General features: G+C 41.4%; 1 protein-coding gene across 1 annotated transcript in view; it reads right to left on the reverse strand.

The window, feature by feature from the left end:
• Positions 1-20,045, reverse strand: part of DGKQ (diacylglycerol kinase theta) — a 93,432-nt gene extending 73,387 nt beyond the window's left edge. The window contains 1 exon segment of the mRNA XM_071580773.1: positions 19,798-20,045. Within this exon segment, the coding sequence (XP_071436874.1) occupies positions 19,798-20,011 (214 nt within the window). The 5' untranslated portion in view covers positions 20,012-20,045.
• Positions 20,046-20,445: the final 400 nt, after the last annotated feature.

Consider the following 20,445-nt stretch of genomic DNA (forward strand, 5'->3'; position numbering starts at 1 on the left):
AAATCATATAAACAGACAATACCAGAACTCCTCAATATTGCCTGGATAACTTGGCAAAAAATAATTTCATTTTGGTTGGCATTACTTATGAATGCTGTAACTCACTCGCTGGCATTCTGTTCACTTTTACCAACTATAACATCCAGCAAGTGCCTGCCAATGTTTCTTCTAATCTTCTAACAAAGGTTACAGATTACTGAGTGATCTAGCTGACTAAAGGGTTTATTCTTGGTTTTGAAACAAACCATTACATCAATCAGGAATGGCTTACAAACTCAGAATTCTTTGTTCCAGCTATGAAAGCACAATAAATTTTTAATTTCTGGAAAACTTAAGTGCAATGCATTAAAGAACATACCCAGTTTATCAGTCTGAATATAAATAAAACTAAATTAAGAGCAGTAATTCTCTGAGGCATCGTGTTAAATATAAGACTTGGAAGAAGTCCCTGTATTGGAGTGTTTACTAGAACGGATGGCCTGACATATGCAGGAGTATTACATAAATGAAAAATCTCTACATTGATGTGCAAAAAGCTCTATAAATGCACTCAGATTATATGAAAGAATTACAAGGGGATTAAAAATAACAAGAGAGAAAAGAGAACGTGCACCTGTGATTTTGTATTATGGCACAGAGGTAGGTTTTGCATCACTCCTCTCCATTATTTTCCTAATAATATATAGCATTCCATTTGCCTTTTTTGACGATTACACAATGGACACACATTTCCCTAGATGCATCATTACAACTCAAACTTCATTTCCTGCCTATCCAAGTAGACTCAAGGCTCATCAACTTGTACTTTTCCCCCTTCATAAACATCACTTGACATTCAACCACCCCAAGCAATAAAAGGAGAGATTAAAATTAATTTACTTGAAATAGTCTTCTGCAATCCTCAGCAGCTGGTGTCCAATGTGAACCCTCATCTCACTACTGGTCTTTATGGAGGGGGTCATGGGCTGTTAATGGGAGAGTTGTGCAGCACAACACCATTCTAAGACACCACTGCCACAAGTCCATGTGCAAACCTGTCTGAGTTCATTGCTTCCCTCTGTTGCTTTTGTCTGACACCCAGACACATGCATGCAGTCAGTGTCTTTTTATCTTAGCATTTCACACACTGTGAAAGCCAACATTCAATTCCAGTGCGAACTTTCCATGCATAATATCCTTATTTATATCTGTCTTCTCCTAAGATGCTCAGAAAAACAAGACAAAGAAAAAGCTACGGTTATGGCTAGCAACTGACTGGCACTGGACTTGGATGGCAAGGGGAATGTTATCGGTATTTTCTTAAAAACATAGAAATTTTACAAAAAGAGAAAAGTTTCTACCAGATTAAACATTGAACAGTTTGGTTTTCTTCAACAGGCGTCTGAAAGTGTCGTAGATGATCCCCCTCTAAACACAACATCTCTAAAAAGTTATCTTTAAAAGAAGATGAAACAGGGGATAGAGAAACATGGGCAAAGTCCATGTACCTACAGTGTAACTTCTTCTCTGAACTGTGTCTCCATATTCACAGGTTAACTTCCACATCCCAAGAATCTCTGTCCTCCTTTTTCCCATGACAACCTTCAACCCACCAGTACATCTTCTATATCAAATAAAACTAATGTGTAGTCAAATTCTTCTTTGTCTATCTGACAAGTCCCAACAGCTGCAAGGAGTAACATTTTCTGGCAAAGACTGACAGGTGTCTGAAGAGAGGACCATGACCCTTAACACTTCGCATCACATATTTCCAGACTTAGCTGTATGAGACTGCAACAGGCCACAACTGCCCCAAACTCTGATTCTCTCAAGAGGGCAATTGTTTGAAGAGAAGTGGTACACAAGAAGTCTAGCTCCTTAAAGGTGGCAAAAGGACATGTACCTTGTGGTAACTCTGGCCAGAGTCTGCAATCCCAGTAGGGTGTTCCAAGAACCAGTCTTCTGGATCCAAACTCCAGGGTGATGAGCACCAAGAGTAAGGCTTTGTTGCTGTTTCTCCAGGAAACACTTGGAGTTTGGTGGCCCCCCTGGGAAGGTGACAGCATAAGCATTTTTTATCCTACAGCTGACCTGGCACAACAGAATTCCAACCTCAGCAACAACTTGGAGCCATCAAGTTTAGCAGCACAAAGGATAGCACAGGTTTGAGCCTTGTGCTTCATAACCAGCTTGGCTATGCTTTAAATGCACAGAAAGAATAACGGCTCTTGCTATTCACTCCAGCAGGGTGAATGTCTTTTCAATACTTCCAGTAATTTTCATTAACTCCAGCAGAGAGAGCATTACTGTTAAGAGTGAATTACAATTACATCCAACTATGCAGTCTGAAGACTCAAGGTCAGACTCTCACACGCTGTAATCAGCACAACTGCTCTCAGCTTGCTAAAGCACAACAATTTACAGAAGCCAAGGTTCTTGAGCTTCTAGTCAATATACCAGATTATAATTTTGACCATGTAGCATGTATCTTGATTTATCAAGATGAAAGAATGAATTAGAGGTAAATTAAACCCTCAAAACATTACAAGTCTTCCTGTAAAGCTTAGTGCTTTGATAAAGTAGTCATCAGTAGTTCTGGCAACATAAGTATTTCTCTTTAACAGATGCAATTGTTACAAATCTTTGTTACATACATCACCAACAAACCAGAACAAGAGGAAGTGTTTGAATTTGCCTACCTACAGTCTTTCAAGTGGTTATTCTCACCCCTTCCCTCACTGGGAAAAAAGATAAAGCTCAGAAAGTGAAAAAAACAGCTCTTTTTTAAAGAACATTGTCACTTACTGCTAGAATAAGAGAAAATAAGATGTTCCTATTCAGGAAGGGGATGCAAACACTTGTTCAGTTCATTTCCCCAGGCCTGCCTAGAAACACAGCAGAGCCCTCCGTCTTCTGGTGGATCACCAAACCAATCTACTTTACTTCAAGACCTGGAAGAACTTCCAAAATTCCCATTTTATTTGCCATCATTCATAGGTATGTCTTAGCTTTCACCTCCGTTCTGCCAGGACTCCAAGTCATGACACAGCAGCACTGGTTTATATAAAGAGGCTGTTGACAAGTGGTTGGGGAAGGAAGACAGGTACAGAAGAGCTGAAAAACAAAGAATCAGCTTGCTCAAATCAGTTCACTAGAAGTCCCCCGTGTACACAAAGGCAAAGATGCCCAGTACAGGAGGCACAGGTACTGCAGTATACTTAAAAAGCAGAGGGAGGAAGGACAACTGCTTGTAGATGGACAGAACAAAATAAAAAATCTGGTAGAGCCAGGGAATAAACCAAAGATTCAAAGCTGTTATGCAAGACAACAATAACAAGTCTTTTCTTTCCAAACAATGAGTCAGTGGAACTTAAAGGGCATATCAGCACCATGACAATTCAGGCCAAGTCAGTAAATCAAAACAAAGTTTTATTTTGGTCAAAACTAAGTAGGTTATTTCCTCTGCTCTTCCTGCTCTTCTATAGCATGTACCTGACATAATAGAAGTCAAAATACAGGCTTAATCTTACAGTGCCTCTGGCCTTCATGGGCTTTATCACTCCTTGTTGTCCTTGGTGTGCAAGCAGGGTTATTTTGTTCTGGAGGACTGCCGTTGCATTCACAGAAGAGATCCATCGATAGTTAAAAGACAACAGCATTCAGAAAATGCCCACGGGCTAATTAGTCACAGATTGGAGAAAAAAAACTTGCATTTTTTCTTTTATCACAATATTCTTAAATTACATTATATAAAACACACTTATCAGACTCTTTGGGCAGACAAGACCATTCAAGCGGGTGGAGGAGACACTAGTGACATAAAAAAAATACTTCCATTTCACTGGAACTTTGTGGGACTAAACTTATACATTTGTTACACAATTTTAAGCTCCTTTTCCATTGTAGCAGCTTGCCAACACAGACACATCTAGCTTTTTTGTTTAGGACTGTGACCACAGGCCAGCCTGAATACTGTGACTATTCACTGAAAGGAATGCTGGATGCAGTACACAGACCTTGCCAGCTTATTTCCCAAATCAGTAGAAACATGCACAGACCTGTATGCAATACTGGTGTCCCCTCTCAGGCAAAGATACAACCTACTTTAAGTTTACAAGACTGTTGTGCAACACTTGCTAAATGTCACCAGGAAAGCTGTTACTAGAAGCTGTGATCTTCCCAGAACATTTCAAACAATGGTGAGAGAGGAATGGAAAAATCTCTGAAAGCTTTAAGAAGTCAGGTGTTAAAAACATCCTCCCTTTTTTCACTGTGGTAACCTTGGGTCTTTGCTTGTCTTACAGTTCAATGAGATCACATTGCAGATCCTCTTCCTCTGAAAATCCAGAAGAAATGAGAACTCTGTTACGGTTTTCCAGATACTTATTGAGCATCCTTATACATCACTTTTATCTGCCAGCTGTGTTCTCTCTCCGAGGTTCTCTGGTCTTGTCAACTAACCAGTCATACCTCCCTCTGCTTTAAATGGAGATACCAGTATATATGCCTTGTCCAATAAAAACACAGTTTGCCTCCACACAATGTGAATTGTGTTGTACTGTATATTTTCAGAATTGGCTACATGACAACAACCACTATTTACAGGTACAGATAACCCAAAGAAATGTTTTTGTAGCATCTGAGCTCTATAATTTCAAGGCAGTACCTCTAAATTCCTATTCATTTGCACTTCAGATAGGTTGTTAGGAAATAACAAAGTAAAAAGACAAGTGAAAACAAGATACCGAAAAACAAAACAGTCAACTGAGTTCAATGATATACTTGAACTGTCAATTATAAATGCAACAATCTGGTTATAATAAGTTTGCTTGAACTGTGGCAGCCTCACAAAGCACTTGGGCTACCTCTCACTTTCTCATCCATTATTATCATCATCATGGCTTGGCTTCACAAACGAAGATTTGGGCAGGGCTCTCCCCACGTGGGTGTGCCCTTCCAGCCTGCACAGTGGATTTTTTAGGTGAGGCTCAGCGTGCGCAGAACTGGCCCCACCCTTTAACTCCTCAGGTTCATCAGCCATGGCCAAGCGAGTTTGGACAGTGACAGTGAAGTCCTCAGGACTAGAACCTACAGCCCCTGGTATTCCCAGGAGGTCTTCCATCCAAGTACTGACCCGGGCTGACCCTGCTGAGCTTCCAAGATCTGATGGGATTGGGTGTCAGGTACATCTCATCCGTAAGACTGTGAATATTCTCAAGCCTGATGACAAACTATCTTGCTTCTCCATCTTTCTGGTATAGTAAAATGAGTATGAACAAATAAACTTAGAGAATGTCACCTTGCCAGCAGGTAACATTACCCAGATGTCACTCCTGACTTCACCCAGAGCAGGTTTTCTAAATCCTGCTAGGCAGGCAAAGCTGGAGCATCTATGGCTGGAGAGACAACAAATGCACTCGTGCCATATGCCCAGTTCCAGCAAGGCTTCACACTGCAAGGATAAAACAACTGCACAGGCCGGCTATGCCACAGCAGCAGAAGCAGACATCTCCATTTGGTCAAGAAGCTTTTCTAAGTCATAACCATGGGCAGCAGCAAATCTAGACACCATGCCAGTCCATTTTCTGCAGTCCATTTTCCTTCCATTCTGTGCAGTATGGCCAGTAAAAAAAAAGGCCCTACTGAACACAGCTTTGTTGAAATGAACTGGTTGGATCATCACATCCAGAGGGTAGTGGCCAACAGCAAAATGTCTGAATGGAGATCAGTGACAACTGGTGTCCCTCAGGGGTCCCTACTGGGACCAGTACTGTTTTATAACTTCACACAGACAGTGTCATCGAGAGCACCCTCATCAAGTTTGCAGATTACATCAAGCTTAGTGGTGTGGTTGATACACCTGAAGAACGGGATGGCATCCATAGGTACCTGGACAAGCTTGAGAAATGGACCCATGGGAACCTCATGAGGTTTAACAAGATCAAATGCACAGTGCTGCATCTGGGCCAGGGCAAACCCCAGTATCAGCACAGGTTAGGGGATGAACAGATTGAGAGCAGACTGCAAAGAAGGACGTGGGGATGCTGTTGGATAAGAAGCTGAAGAAGCACGGCCAGCAGGTCGAGGGAGATGATTCTGCAACCCCACCCCACTCTCATGAGACCCCATCTGGAACACTGCATTCAACTCTGGGGTCCTCAGCACAGGAAAGACATGGACATGTTGAAGCAGGTCCAGAGAGGGGCCACAAAAATTATCAGACAGCAGGAGCACCTCTCTTAAGAGGAAAGGCTGAGAGAGTTGGGGTTGTTCCACCTGGAGAAGAGAAGGCTCCAAGGAGACCTTAATACAGCCTCTCAATAATTAAGGGGAGTTTTTAAGAAAGATAGCAGGGCCCATCACAATAGGACATGGGGTCATGGGTTTAAATTAAGAGAGGGTAGTTTTAAACTGGATGTAAGGATATGGTAAAGATGTTGAAACACTGGCACAGGTTGCCCAGAAAAGTGGTTGGTGCCCCATCCCGGGAAGTGTTCAAGTTCAGGTTGGACAAAGCTCTGAGCAATTTGACCTTAGTTGAGGATGTCCCTGCTCACTGCAGTGGGGTGTGGGAGGGGAGTGGTGGACTAGTTAAACCTAAGTTCCCTTTCAAGCCAAACTACTCTGCGATCCTATTCTATGAAATTTTGTGAGAAAGGTGATTTCTGCACAGGCTTCATTTTTGCCTCCTGAAAGACAGCTGGATCACACTTCTTACTTGTGAAATTAAGGTAGCATAGAATTTCAGAGGTGTGTGATTTTAGTACTGAACAGGTCCCCAACATTAGGAGTGCTTCCTTTTTCAGAGAGATGAAAAATGACTAGTGTCAAACTCACATTCAGATCCAGAAAGCACTAACACCTTTCCTTTTCTTGAGGATTAGGTCAAAGACAGTACTGTGCCCTAGGCCAAGGCACTGGTTCAGTGATGAAAAAGCAAAAATCTCCAAGAGAACTACAACATCAGGAGAGAGTTCAGGAACTCATCTTGTGACAATTCATAAAAAAAAAAGATCCTCTAGAGGAAGAGGCCTCCCATTCACAATGGGAAGTTGCACAGGAAGCCTGAAGAGCCAGAGTTTTTGCCCTCTGTTCACTGAATTTATCTTTTACTGTGCTAGAACCACAGAGTAAATGCACTGTTGGGCAGTCACATCCACAGTGCAACAGACCTTTGGGATGGCTGTGACTCTCCTTCCAGCAGGGGTGAACCACAAGCGCACAATCTTAAGGGGCTAACTGAAGACAGAAATATGAAAAGAAATTGTCTCTTTGCCACAAAAATCTAAGGGCAATCAACTAAGCACTCCAGTAGTTCTGTACAGCTGAGAGGATGAATGTTGCCCACAAAAGCAGTATGTAAGACAAATACAACACAATTGTGACTTTTTCCCAGGCCTTGTAGACTACAGCATTTACACAGCTAGAAGGGTGAAGCGAGCTTGAAGGCTGAGAGAAAAACCTTTGAACACACTCACTGCACATGCAGTGAAAGGCTATAGCTCCTAACAATGTTCAAGGGGGAAGGAAGGTCCTCCAATCGCACCCAACTCAATTTCATCAAGATGCCATGCAGGTAAGAAGAAAAACAAATACCAGATATAACTCAGACAAGTCTCTTGAAGACCATTTAAAGATCAGCAATTACCTCTGCCTCTGTCTTATGTTGGTGCGTCTTTTCTGCTGCAAGTTGCCCGTGCAAACAGCAGAACCAGTGGCTGAAACAGAGATGTGCCAGCTCTGCAGCATCCGTAAGTGGAACAACACAGGAGTGGCAGAGAAACGTCTAATAGTTAAAAACAGAAGAGTGTCAAGGAAGTTCCAGGTGAACCACAGAACCACCAGGACATGCACACCAGTGTCATAAATGCTAGACACATGGTACCCAGCTCCCTGTGGCACTTTATCTGCAACAGCTTCTCCAAGCCACCAGTTTCAGGATGATGATTTACAAAGAGAAACTTTGTCAATTGTTTATCAGCACTCTGCAGCTGACTCACAGCAACTGGTCAAAACAAAGGGCTACAGCTTACAGTATTCAGAACAGAACAGGACAACAAAAAACACAAGGCAGTCTGACCTAGCCCTCAGTTTAAAGGAAAACGCACCACGACAATTTGACATTTACTGCAAGCGTCCTTGCAACTAAAACTTGATCATAAAATCATAGAATGGTTAGGGCTGGAAGGGACCTTAATCAATTTCAATCCATCCTGCCATTCACTAGACTAGGTTGCTCAGGGCCCCATCCAACTTGGATTTGAACACTTCCAGGGATGGGGCATCCGCAACTTCTCTGGGCAACCTGTTCCAGTGCTTCACCACCCTCTGAGCAAAGAAATTCTTTCTAATATCTAACCCACCCTCTTCCAGCTTAAAACTATTTTCCCTGGTGCTGTCACTACCCGCCTATATGAAAAGTCCCTCTTCCCCCTTTTCATAAGCCCCCTTAAGGTACTGGAAGGCTGTAATGATGTCTCCCTGAAGCCTTCTTTTCTCCAGGCTGAACAATCCAAGCTCTGAGCCTGTCTTCATAGGAGAGAAGCTCCAACCCTCTGCTCATCTAGAACCACTCCTCCAGAACCACTTTAACAGGTCCCTGTCTTTCCTGGGCTGAGGACCCCAGACTCAGACACAGTACTCCAGGTGAGGGTCTCACAAGAGCAGAGTAGAGTGGGTGAATCACCTCCCTTGACATGCTGGCCATGCTGCTTTTGATGCAGCCAAGGATGTGCCTGGTTTCTGGTAATGTGCAAGTGCAGGCTGCTGGCTTGTGTCCCAGCTTTTCCCCCATGAGAACCCCCAAGTCCCTCCGTGTGGGGTTGCTCTCAAATGACTTCTTCTCCCAGTCTGTGCTCATGTCTGGGATTGTCCCAACCCAGGTGCAGCATGTTGCACTTGAACTTGCTGAGTTCATGAAGTTTTCATGCCTAGGCACTCTGCATAAACAGTGCAAGGTTCCAGTCTCACACATGTGGGCTCCTGCATCACATTCACTGGGTACCCAGTACAGCACATATAAATTCACACACCACCAGGTCAATGTCATACTTCAATAACAACACAGATGCCTCCTATGAAAAACCAGTCCTGCTAACACTTCTGCAATGTTAAGACATACTCAAGCCAAAATTCCTCCCCATGTATAAAAGGAAAATAACAGTAGCACATCTTCAAAAACAAAGAATTCAAGTTACTTCAAGAGAGTGGATCACAGCCGAACTTAAATTCACAGTAGGACTTCATAAGCTGTGGTAGCATTTTTGCTCATACTACTCAAAGACTTGGAGACACTCTCAACACTAGAACATTCAGGCCAGCTGTAATGTAGCCCTGAACCTATAGGGCATATCAGCATGGACACACAAGGTAAACACACGTAACCCATGCACACAGAGGCTCACTGAGTTTGCTCTGCTCTTAGCAGGAGGGGAAACCAGGAATTCCCTCCAAAACACACGTAAGATACTGAACGGACCAAGGAGAGACAGGCAGAGTTTCACATAAACCCAGGCCTTTTCCACTCAGTGATGTAAACTGCAATCCCTCTTTCACTTTGCCTCTTAAAAATTGAACAAAGAACATAAAAATATATTAAAAATGCTGAAATACCAGAACAAAACCCACTGCTAATCTTAGCTACAGTAACACCCACATTCATCCACAGCACTGTTACAATTTTTGAAGACATATTGGATACAACTAACCCCCAAATAAGTGTTCTTCCACTTTTAATTTGGGTAATCTCAGGATTATCTAGAGCATCTCAACACCTCCTATCGTCACAAAACAAAACAAGGAAAAAAACAAGACACCCCAGCTGGCACAAGCAACCTCTACTTCTCATTCCTGTAGGGCTTCATTTCCAAGCTGCATCGCACAGAGACATGTATAAAATGATAGGATTTGAGTGAAAAAATGAGACCTGGAAAAACGAGAGATTAAAAAAATGCAAAAAGCAAATAAACAGAATCCTGTGCCAACTCGGTGAGTACATTTAGTATTTTCTTCAGTGTGGTTACTACAAAGCTATTGACGTGGTGATGAAACAAAAGGCAAATGATTCACACAGTGGTGAATCAGAAAAACAGCACTTACAAAGCACTAATTCCAGAAAGGCTGGCAAACTGAAAGTGCTAATCTCTGTGATAATTTTTTTATCCCTATTTTTAATTTTATTTACGTCAAGCATTTTAAAAAGATTCCTGTTAATAAAGTGTGAGGATTTTAGTTCCACCTCTTAGTCTTGAGTCATTGATGAGATTCAGGACTGTATTTATCTTGAATTAAAGGAACAGTCTCTTTCACATGAGTAAAATCATATAAAATTCATAGAAGCTGAGCATTTAAATCTATCCAGAGAACAGAAGCCTGCAGTGACAGGTTATATATACCACTGACAAATAAACCAGAACTTTCAAGGCATAATAACTTTGCTCACAAAATAGTAAAATTCAAACTCTACCCCTGAGAAACAAATCTTTTCCAAAGGGGACCAAATTATATCAAGGGTCTTTTTATGTTGGCTTGGTGTTGTTTGGTGTGGTCTTTTCCATTGATCCAACTGACAGAGCAAGTTATTGCAGCACTTGCTCTTAATTTATTATGCAACATCATCAGCTATTAATTTATACACACGAATTACCAAAATATTCTGAAAGATTGTAAAGGATTCCCATGAAAGCACATTTAAGTTACACTGAGCAAGACTAAAAGTGAAAAACTGAAAACATATATCTGCAATATCCTGTGGATTTATTTTTTTAAATAATCTATTTGCCTCACTTGAAAAAGTGCTTGAAGGAAAAATACAATGGCTTCAAGAAATCTCTAGGCATTTGCTGTACTAGAGCTACTCTGGAGCAAAGAAAATATAACAGGAATAGAATAAGAGAGCACAAAACCAGAAAGAACACAATTATATTTAGCTATTTTGAAGAGTATTTTTAACATGACAGAATTGTTACCTCCTACTCCGGCCTATTTTTGAAAAAGGATTCGGCTGGTGAGGCTTAATAGTGTCAGCTGCTATTAATTAACTTCTTCACAAGAGAGACTACAGACATGTAAGTAAATGCCACAGAAATCAAAACACAAATCTTTTAACTTGTTTTTGTTTTTAAGGTTACATTTCTTCTTCCACACGTCCTCATTCTGGATCACATGTCTGACTTCTCACTCAGCATCTTCTGTTACAGAGTTAAATCTGTTCAGCTTCCAGACAGAGGGTTGGAGCATCAAACATAATTGCCAGCACCATTTTCCTGAAGTTTCAACCCCTTTTAGCGTAAAGGGTTGTGCTACTTTGTGGAAGGACTCTATTGCCACCAATGACAACCTTACAGCAGTGGGGCAGACACAGCTCACAATCCAATAACACCTGCCAGGCACAACCGTCCCCCTGTGGTTCTGCACCACTGGGACATCCAACAGCACCTATGGCCACCAAAAATTTGGGCGCCTGCAAAAGTGTCTTGAGAGTTTCAAATTACTTAAATATTTGTGAAAATCCAAAACTTTTGAATTTGGCTTTTCCAGTACTCCTTACACTGTTTTGAGAGAGAATGAATGTGAAAGAGCAGGTCATTACTCAGTCTACAACTTTGTTTCAGGTCTGAGGGCTTCATTCTGTAGCAGACACATTCCAGGACTGCTAGTCCCAAACAGTTTCCCATGCAAACTTGTATGTATGATCATTAACACTCTCTCTGTCATCCTAATTTCTGAAGAAAATCTGTCATCTCACAAAAGATATTTTTTAACCTGAAGGGAAGCATCCACAGTCTCAAACAGGACTGGCCTTTTCCCTTTATGTTCAGATCCTTCTCTCATGTCATCTTCATGCTTACAGGCATCTTAGCAATTTCCTTGTATTCTCCCTTCTTTTGAAGATCCCAACTAAAGAAAATCCCAGAAATGTAATGATTTCAGCACTAAGGAAATATTTTTGTTTGAATCACTTAAGTATCTGGATAATGGAATATTTCTATGTTCAGTGGTTAACAAGGTTTATCAGTTATTATTTCCATACTCTGCAGAGAAAGTATTGCAGAAGAAAGACAGACTCATTTCCTCAGTTCCCCCACGACAAACCAAGACACTAAAGTGTGACACAATCTGCCCCCTCCAAAAAAAGAAAAAGCAATGAGGAACAGAGATTTTTTTTTAATGTATTCTTGCACTTAAACTGGATGTCCAATTTCCTAGTCACTGTAATACAACCCTGCAGAACAACACAATGCTGCTATTTTAACATCTGAAGTTTAAATAATTCAGTTTTGCACACGAAAGTCTGTTTAGCCAAATATTCAGATTAGCATTATTCTGTACATAAACCTCCAGGGATGGATTAAATTCTGGTCAAATACAGCATTGTTTATGCTAAGTATTAGTTGCTTCAGATCTTAAACAACACTACTTTTATAACAATAAGTGGCATGACAATTATATCATACAACTGGAAAGGTCAAGCAGGTGAGCGATATCAGCATATTACATTCATAATCCTAAACATATTTCCAAGTAAATCACTCATATTCAATTTTAAACAGGGAAAAAACAAAACATACAGAAAAATTCAAATGCATGTGTTCTTCACATAAATATATGCACATATATATGTATGAATATATACATAAACACATGCTCACATTCCCATTTCTCTGGAGCCAAGCAAATAAAAATATTTAAATAAAAACAGGAACTGAAATTAGAGGTTGACTGTACTCTACTGAATAACAAACTTCCACAAGTGAGACAACAGTAGTCAACAATATGGTGTACAAGGAAGAAGGCTGTGTTTCCACACGTCCAAAAAAAAAAGTACACTTCCAATGTGGTTTAATCACACTGTGATACACATGTTGGCTTTTGCTCTCTGCTTGGGAGCGTTTCCTAACAGGTTTCTCTCAAAACTGAAAGATGCAATTAAATAAAAAGGCTGAGGGAAAAAAACAAACCCACAAAACAAAAAAGCAGGATTTGACCAGCACATATTATTTTATCCTTTAGAAAAGTGTATGTGCTATACATACAACCTGCTCTTTCCCCACTGGAACAGAGCCAATTCAAACACATTCAGGTCACTTAGTCACCTGTTTTCTGAAGGTGTTGCACAAGCAGTTTCGCCAAAGGGATTTTAATGAGCCATCTCAGGATGGACCAGACTGAACAATGAGTAGCCCAGAAGGAAATCAATTTGAGTTAATGACTAGAGTTAGAAACAACTCTAGAAGAAACCAGTGACATAACCAAAAGCAAAGATTACCTCGGGATAGCCTGGATCAGTGACAATTCAAAGCTGGAGAAGAGAGCTCCAAAATCAAGAATAAAGCCTTCCTGGGCTCTCTGTGGGAGACCAAGTAGCAAAGCAATGTTATGGAGAAGTTATAAAGACCATGTAATGGAAAAGGAGAAAAGAGACAAACAAGTAAAAAGGCCCAACCCAGAAGTAACCCACTGGAAAAAACGCAGCACAATTCCTTATCCCTGGAGTAATAATTCAGAATAAGGGTGATGGTGAGTGGAATAAACAAAAACATTCATTACAAACTGCCGAGAATAAAAACTTCAGACCTGTATGCCATTCCCCCTGGCAGCAGAAGTAGGAGATCCCACCTTGGGCTGCAATTACAATTGGGTAATTAATGCCTGTTATACATAGGACTGGGTTATAAGCAATTGTCAATGCAAAGTGACTGCTTAATGGGCTTATTTCACATGGAAAACCCCAGGACACCAACTAATGTTATTGGGAAAACAGAAATAAAAGTAACATCACCAGCAGAAAAAAAAAAAGCCAAATGCTAAACTGAAGGAAGGCTGAGCAATCACACAGAGATGTGCATTGCTGAGCAAGATGCACGGCAACCTATTTTAATACAAACTTTCACATCTATAAAGAAGGAATGCATGCCATCTGCAGAACAAAGGAAGATGGTACCAAAATGCACTGGTTTCCAAAGAGAAACCAAACCTGAGGCAGGGAGTGCATTAGCACACAGCAAATCCAAATTAACATCACAGAAAAATCAAATAGGCAAGAGTTTTGCCACCCATGAAGTAGTGAGTCTACTTCTGACTCAAATGCTGCACAAGTTTTAAAGAATATGCTGTTAAATGGCTCAGTACAGTACTTAGAAAATGTTTTATGGGAAAAGCCTTGGAGTTTAATGTCCTTTGTTTATCACAAAACTAGTCAGGCATTTACCTCCCACACAACTGCAAGAAAGAATGAAAATCTTTTCAGACCCTTTGCACAGCACTGCAAGAACTATGATCCATGGGAAACTTACAAGAGGAAGACTGAAAATTTTGTGCAAGATTAAAAAAACCAGAGGTTATTAGACGGCTGAGGAACACCAGAACAAAGCAAGGCTGGGCAATATTTCATGAAAGATCACCTAGAAAGGAAACCTGCAGAGCACCACTGGCAGTCACTCCATGCCATGAGGGGTTGGTGAACACCTTCTAACTGCTTTTGGCGCTCATCACCGAGCCAGGCTGAGGCAGCAACAGAGAAGATACATCAAAGTGCTGTGCAAAGCTTGGCATTGGAGTACTGGCTTTAGTACTTTCTGCAGTAAGTTACTTACTACCTAATTGAGTTTCTGGACTCAAATTTGTGCTAATGCTATCAACATAAACTATAGCTTCCAGCTACAATAGCTGTGTGCTTTCTCATAAAGCTCCCTGTCTTTTTCTCTGCATCACTGATGGTCACAGTGACATTTTCCTCTGATACACTGTCAAGAGGAGGCAGGAAAAAGAAAAGCATAAATTCTCTTCTCTACAAAACGTATTATCCCTCAAATCCAGACCAGTAAGTTGCACTTTTCAATGTGTCAGTCAAGACTCCAAACATTTTTCCCAACATGTGTTTCAGCTTGATCAGAACCAAGCCAAGATTTTGTGTTAGGTTTTTTTCTGGGAGCAATTTTTTTGTTTGTTGGTTTGTTGTTGCTTTTTTTTTTCTGACAGTTTGTTCCCCAGCTGAATTCAGAGTCATACAGCCACATCTAAGTTTTAAATGCAGTAAAGTCACATTCGCTCAACAGCATTGCAGCAACAACAAACTCAAATTGTATCTCAACATCAAACATCCTATTGTTGCATGGAAAGGTCCCACCACTGACAAGGAAACCCCTGAAGAATAAAGCCAGCAAGTCTTGAAAAATTCAGACTGGTTGGAGGACAGAAGCAAGATTTTACTATGGCTTTACTTTCTTGCAACTTTTATTTTTAGTTCAAAATGCACCAAAAGCAAGCCAAGCTCGTCACAAGAAGGAAGAATTTGTTTTCCTTTTGAACTGCAAGCATGAAAACTTTTGGGGGCATCTCATACATCTCTCACTTCAAAACAGAGGTGAACAAAACCTGCAACATAAAGTATGTTTCAGATGTCTGTTTCAACAACAGAACTAACTAGAAAGGGTAAGAGTTCAAGGGGACTGTTCTTTGTCTCCTTATTCCCTGCTACTATTTCCATATCGCAACAAATTCCCTGTTCATCGAGCTGCCAGCTTTAAACTAAAACACACCTTCCCTGTCTGACTCCAGTTCCTTAGAACAGCCTTTAAATGTGCATTCAAAACATGTCCAGAATATGCACCTGCAGAGATGTTGTCTGAACATTTCCAGGCTCCCCTACACCAACAAGGAACAACATGGCTTGCCGTGTCTGGGAGATGCCTGTGTGAGTCACTGCAGCTTCACGGCTGCCTTGCCAAATAGCTGATTTATGGTGCAAATATAACTCAGACTCACCATTTGCATTTTATTCTGGAAAATCTGCAGTACTTTCAGCCATCATCTAAATCAGACTACAAGAAGCCAAAGATTTATGTATCTTGGAATATGTTTGGAGGTTCTTCTTAGAATATAAAGCCTAAAAATAATTTCAAAATGCCCAAAAATGCAAAAAAAACCCCAAAAACAAAACATCAAAAAACTCAAAGCAGAAAACAAGGGTTTTCCAAAGCATTATTTGATTTAGAGCCTTCAGATCAAGACAGGTACCATACCAGCTTAAATGACATTTCTCTAGTAGAAACAGACAAAAAACATACCAAAAATGCCCATGAGAGCAGCTTCTCATAAATATTCTAATTAAATATATAGAGATATAAAGAACCTATAAATGGGTAAACAATTGTTAAATTTGCCAACAAACCTGCTTATTACTTAAATCCCTTACAATTTAACTTCAGATAAAATAAACTAAACTGAGTTCACATTGGAAAGTTTTATAGTTCTGGAAATATTTGCAGCCCTCCAAAATGTACAGATTCACAATTCTTCCTAATTTTTATTCTTGAAGTGTTCTATGTAAAATAAAACCACTTGAAAAGAACTGGTGGCTAAAAGTAACCCCAAACTCCAAAATAAATATCTGCCAGCTATCTTTTGGTGTGTAAAACTGGATGTTCTGCAAACTACTGATAAGAGATCTCTTTACTTCTTATATATTTAACTTCTTACATATTTAATATTTTTCATTTTTAAACGGCATACACACATGCACAAAACTTACACAAAGTCACTTACACTGCCTTTTCCTGCCAAGCTTGAGGAAATTTAAACCCACTCTAACTTGAAATAATCAGACTTTGGAAAGCAAGAGCAATATAAGAGAACAAATTTTCATGTTGCAGTTCAAGCATCACTTACTCTTTCACATACGCACACACACATATCAAAAGAAGTCACATCTATACATAGTAAAATGGTAAGAAAAATGGTGATTTACAAAGGGTTTATAGAAAACAAATTTGTGGGGATGTAGAGGGCGTGGGAACAAGCCACAGATGAAAGTCTGGTTGGCTGATGTTACAATAAATATGTGCACAGAAGTTTAATACAGTAACATTTTCAGACCCAACTGGACACCTAATCAACACAGCAAAATACTGCCTTCCCTGTAAAATTTCACTTGTATAAACCTTGGTGATCTAGCAAGAGAGCTGCAATTCTCCTCCACAGAACCTTCAATTCCCTTCAACGTGCTGGCAATGTTGGCTCTCGCCCCAAACTAGACAAGGAAGCAGTATCTTAGAGAGCAGATGCAGGACACTTTGTGCCTTTTATAGAGAGCATCAAAACATCTCTCATATTTACTTTTCTGAGTTCACAAGAAGAAAAGCTAAAGATCACTTGTCTTGGCCTGCACTGTCAGAAGGGTTTTGAGAAATCATTTTATTTAGTTGCATTTCTGCTACACAGCTAGGTAAGCCACATGGACATGTGTCAGTCTGCTGAGCAGTTGATACGTTTACTGAAAAACTCCATAGACTTGATCATTCACACACAGAAGGTGCCATTTTCCAAGGGTCAAAAGCACAGTCACAATTAAAAGTCAAATCCAGGCAAAATAATAATAGGTAAGCAGGGTTTGGGTTTCTTCTGGTTTGGTTTTTTCTTTCTCCTTTCTATAACTGATGGATTCTCATCATCAGCATGCTTGGTCTCCTTCAAAGTGTGGAAGCTTTCTGTTTTGAACATGACCAGCGTAAGGAAATGTCAACATAAACAGCATCAGCAAACTGAACATCTGAACCCAAGGATTTAGAATTCATTGCAAATTCATCCAGAAAAAGGCCCCTCCAGTGGCTTAATTTTGAAGCCTGGGGGTGGTTTATCAAAAGGAATCCAAAAATCAGCTCAGCTGCAATTACACCTGCAACCCTAAGCTCTCTGTGGAGAAGAAAAAGGAAATAGCAACTGTCTACCAGCAAATGTCTTCTACTAAGAGCTGGGTGGGTTACTTTATTACTTTTTTTAGCAGCCTGGCATTCTCGGTGGTCACCTTTTAGTCACTTTCTAAAAAGCAGTGATCAAACTCCATTGGTTAAGGCAAACATGATAAGGAGGTAACAATTAAACAGAATTTATTTAAAATATCATTCAAGAAATCGTATTAGCATGTGTTAAACAACATGGAACTTGTCAAAAGCAGCCACCTTGAGCAAATGACCTGTGAGGTATTTTTTAAATTTGTTGTTTAGCAGTAAGTTGCTGGAAAGTCAAACATGACAGTAAAGAATAGCTGGTTGAAAACAGACAAATGAGCAAAAAAACTTCACCCGAAGAAAACACTGATGTGCCAGGTGGCATTACATGGTTTTCTCACACACTCTGAGCAAGGAATGTTATAGCTAACGAAAACGGAAGAGTATTTCCTCACACAGGTGACTTGTTTGGGATTTCAGATACAGGGTTAAAAGAAATATCTTAACAGCGCAGCTTGGAAGTGCCTCATTAGCACATGGTCATTAGACAGTGGTGCTAGTGATAATTATCCAGAATTCTGCCTGAAAAGGTGAAGGGGAAAAATAATTCCAGGACACAAACTGTCAGTGCAGTTTTCAAACGTGGAAAAACCCCCAAATTCAAGTTGTAGCTCTGCACTAAATATGTGGATGGAAAAAAAGTGAGACATCGTGGGCAAAGACTTTTCACATTTTTTCTACCTGTTACCGTTACCAAAACCATTCAGTTCTTCAAGTGACAAAACAGGCGCCTGAATGCCCACCTTTCTGACTCCAATAATTTGCCTTTTTTAAAGTCAGTCATAGAATAAGAGACCATACAAGATTGGCTTTACGCATTTTTACAACATAAGAAACTTGAGTTTGGGGCTTTTGGACTGATCAGGGAAAGCAGTGACTTTCTGCTGTGCAGACAGAGCAATGCATCTCTCAGAAAAGTTTTAAGTGAATATTAAACCATTTCTGCAAGACTTGCTTCGCACCACTCAGGAACCTGAATTCCACCCAACTTAATCCTGCACACAAAGGCAGAAGATACATCAGTAAGAACTGCAGTGTACCCGTTCTACACCTACAGCCTTGTTTGATACCCACCCAAACAACGAGGCTCTCTACAACCTGAGTCTTCCAGATGCGGCCTTGGAGCTGCAGCCCATGCTGAGTGGGCTGCACTGGCTCATGAAGACATCACAATGCTCTTTTGGTTTTGTTTAGGTTTCTTTTTGTTGTGTTTGGGATTTTATATTTTCTTTAAGAAGATTCCCTTTTCTCCCTAAGACAGCACTTGATTTCACTGCATCAGAATAAGCCATAATTTTGTCACCTTCAAGAACATTAGCTGTCATGGAGGCCAAAACCGAAAGCTATTTATTCCTTCTCCCCTCCCTGGCATCAGATCAGGTTTAAAAGGTCCAAGCCCCACGCAGGTCTCAGCCACTCAATGTCATCAGGCATTTCTGCAGCCAAGGGCACCGCTGGGATGGACTCAGTGCGGGCTGGGTGGTGGGTGCTCAGAGCGTTTCCCCCCCAGGATGGGCCAGGGTATTGCTGGCCCATGGCACCCACAAGGGAGTGAGCAGTGCCACCCCTCTGACTTTTTATTACCACTATTAGCATTTGTGTTACCATCATTACCAGGTTTGTTATTGTTTATTGCAGGCATTCAAGTTATTATTCTTAGGCTTACTATTGTCACAGCTTATTCTTAAAATTTTACAGGAGTAGAATTTTCAGCATTGTTTTCTTCAGATTTGATTTTTGTGCTTTACTACTATTAGAATTTTTATTTCTCCTGCTAGAATTTTTTGGGTAGAATATATTTATTATTATATTTTCTATTATATTTAACATATTTCAGTATTATATTTCATCATAGTATTTTAGGATTGTATTTTAGGATTTGTTTTATTATTACGCTATATTTTAGTATTATACTTTGCTGATACTTAGTGTTTAAATTAAGAGTTTTCAATGGCAGTATTTTTAGTCGTTTCCCCCGCACCGCCGCAGCCACGCCCCGGCAGGTCCCGGTCCCCCGGCAGGTCCCGCTCACCCTCGCACTGGTACCCGGCGAGCCCCCAGATGAAGTCGGTGCAGTAGTGGCAGAAGGTGGGCTTGGTCAGGGTCACCCTGCGAAACGCGTGTCCGGGCGGGCTGCTGCCTCCGGCCGCGGCGCCGCCGCGCCCGCCCACCGCTGGGCTGGATGCGGGGCTGCTCCCGCTCCCGCCGCCGCTCCCACTCCGCAGCGAGCGCGCCCCGTCCGCCATGCCAAGCGCCCGCTCCGCGCGGCCCCGGCCCCGCGAGCTTCCGCCCCGGGCGCGGCGGGCGCGGAGAGGGGCGGTGCCACAGCGGTGCGTGCGCGGGCGGCGCCGTGCTGCCCCCTGGCGGCAGCGACCTGCCCCAAGCGCCGCCCAGCGCGGCGCCGCCAACGCCTGTCACCCTGGCCTTGCCTTGCATTGCGGTGCCTTGCCTTCCCTTCCTTTGCCTTCCCTTCCTTGTCCCTTCCCTCTTCTTGTCCCTTCCCTTCCCTTGTCCCTTCCCTTATCCCTTCCCTTCCCTTGTCCCTTGCCTTCCCTTGTCCCTTCCCTTCCCTTGTCCCTTCCCCTTCCTTCCCTTGTCCCTTCCCTTCCCTTGTCCCTTCCCTTCCCTTGACCCTTCCCTTCCCTTCCCTTGTCCCTTCCCTTCCCTTGTCCCTTCCCTT

This window comes from Pithys albifrons, chromosome Z (assembly GCF_047495875.1).
Source record: "Pithys albifrons albifrons isolate INPA30051 chromosome Z, PitAlb_v1, whole genome shotgun sequence".
NCBI lineage: Eukaryota > Metazoa > Chordata > Aves > Passeriformes > Thamnophilidae > Pithys > Pithys albifrons.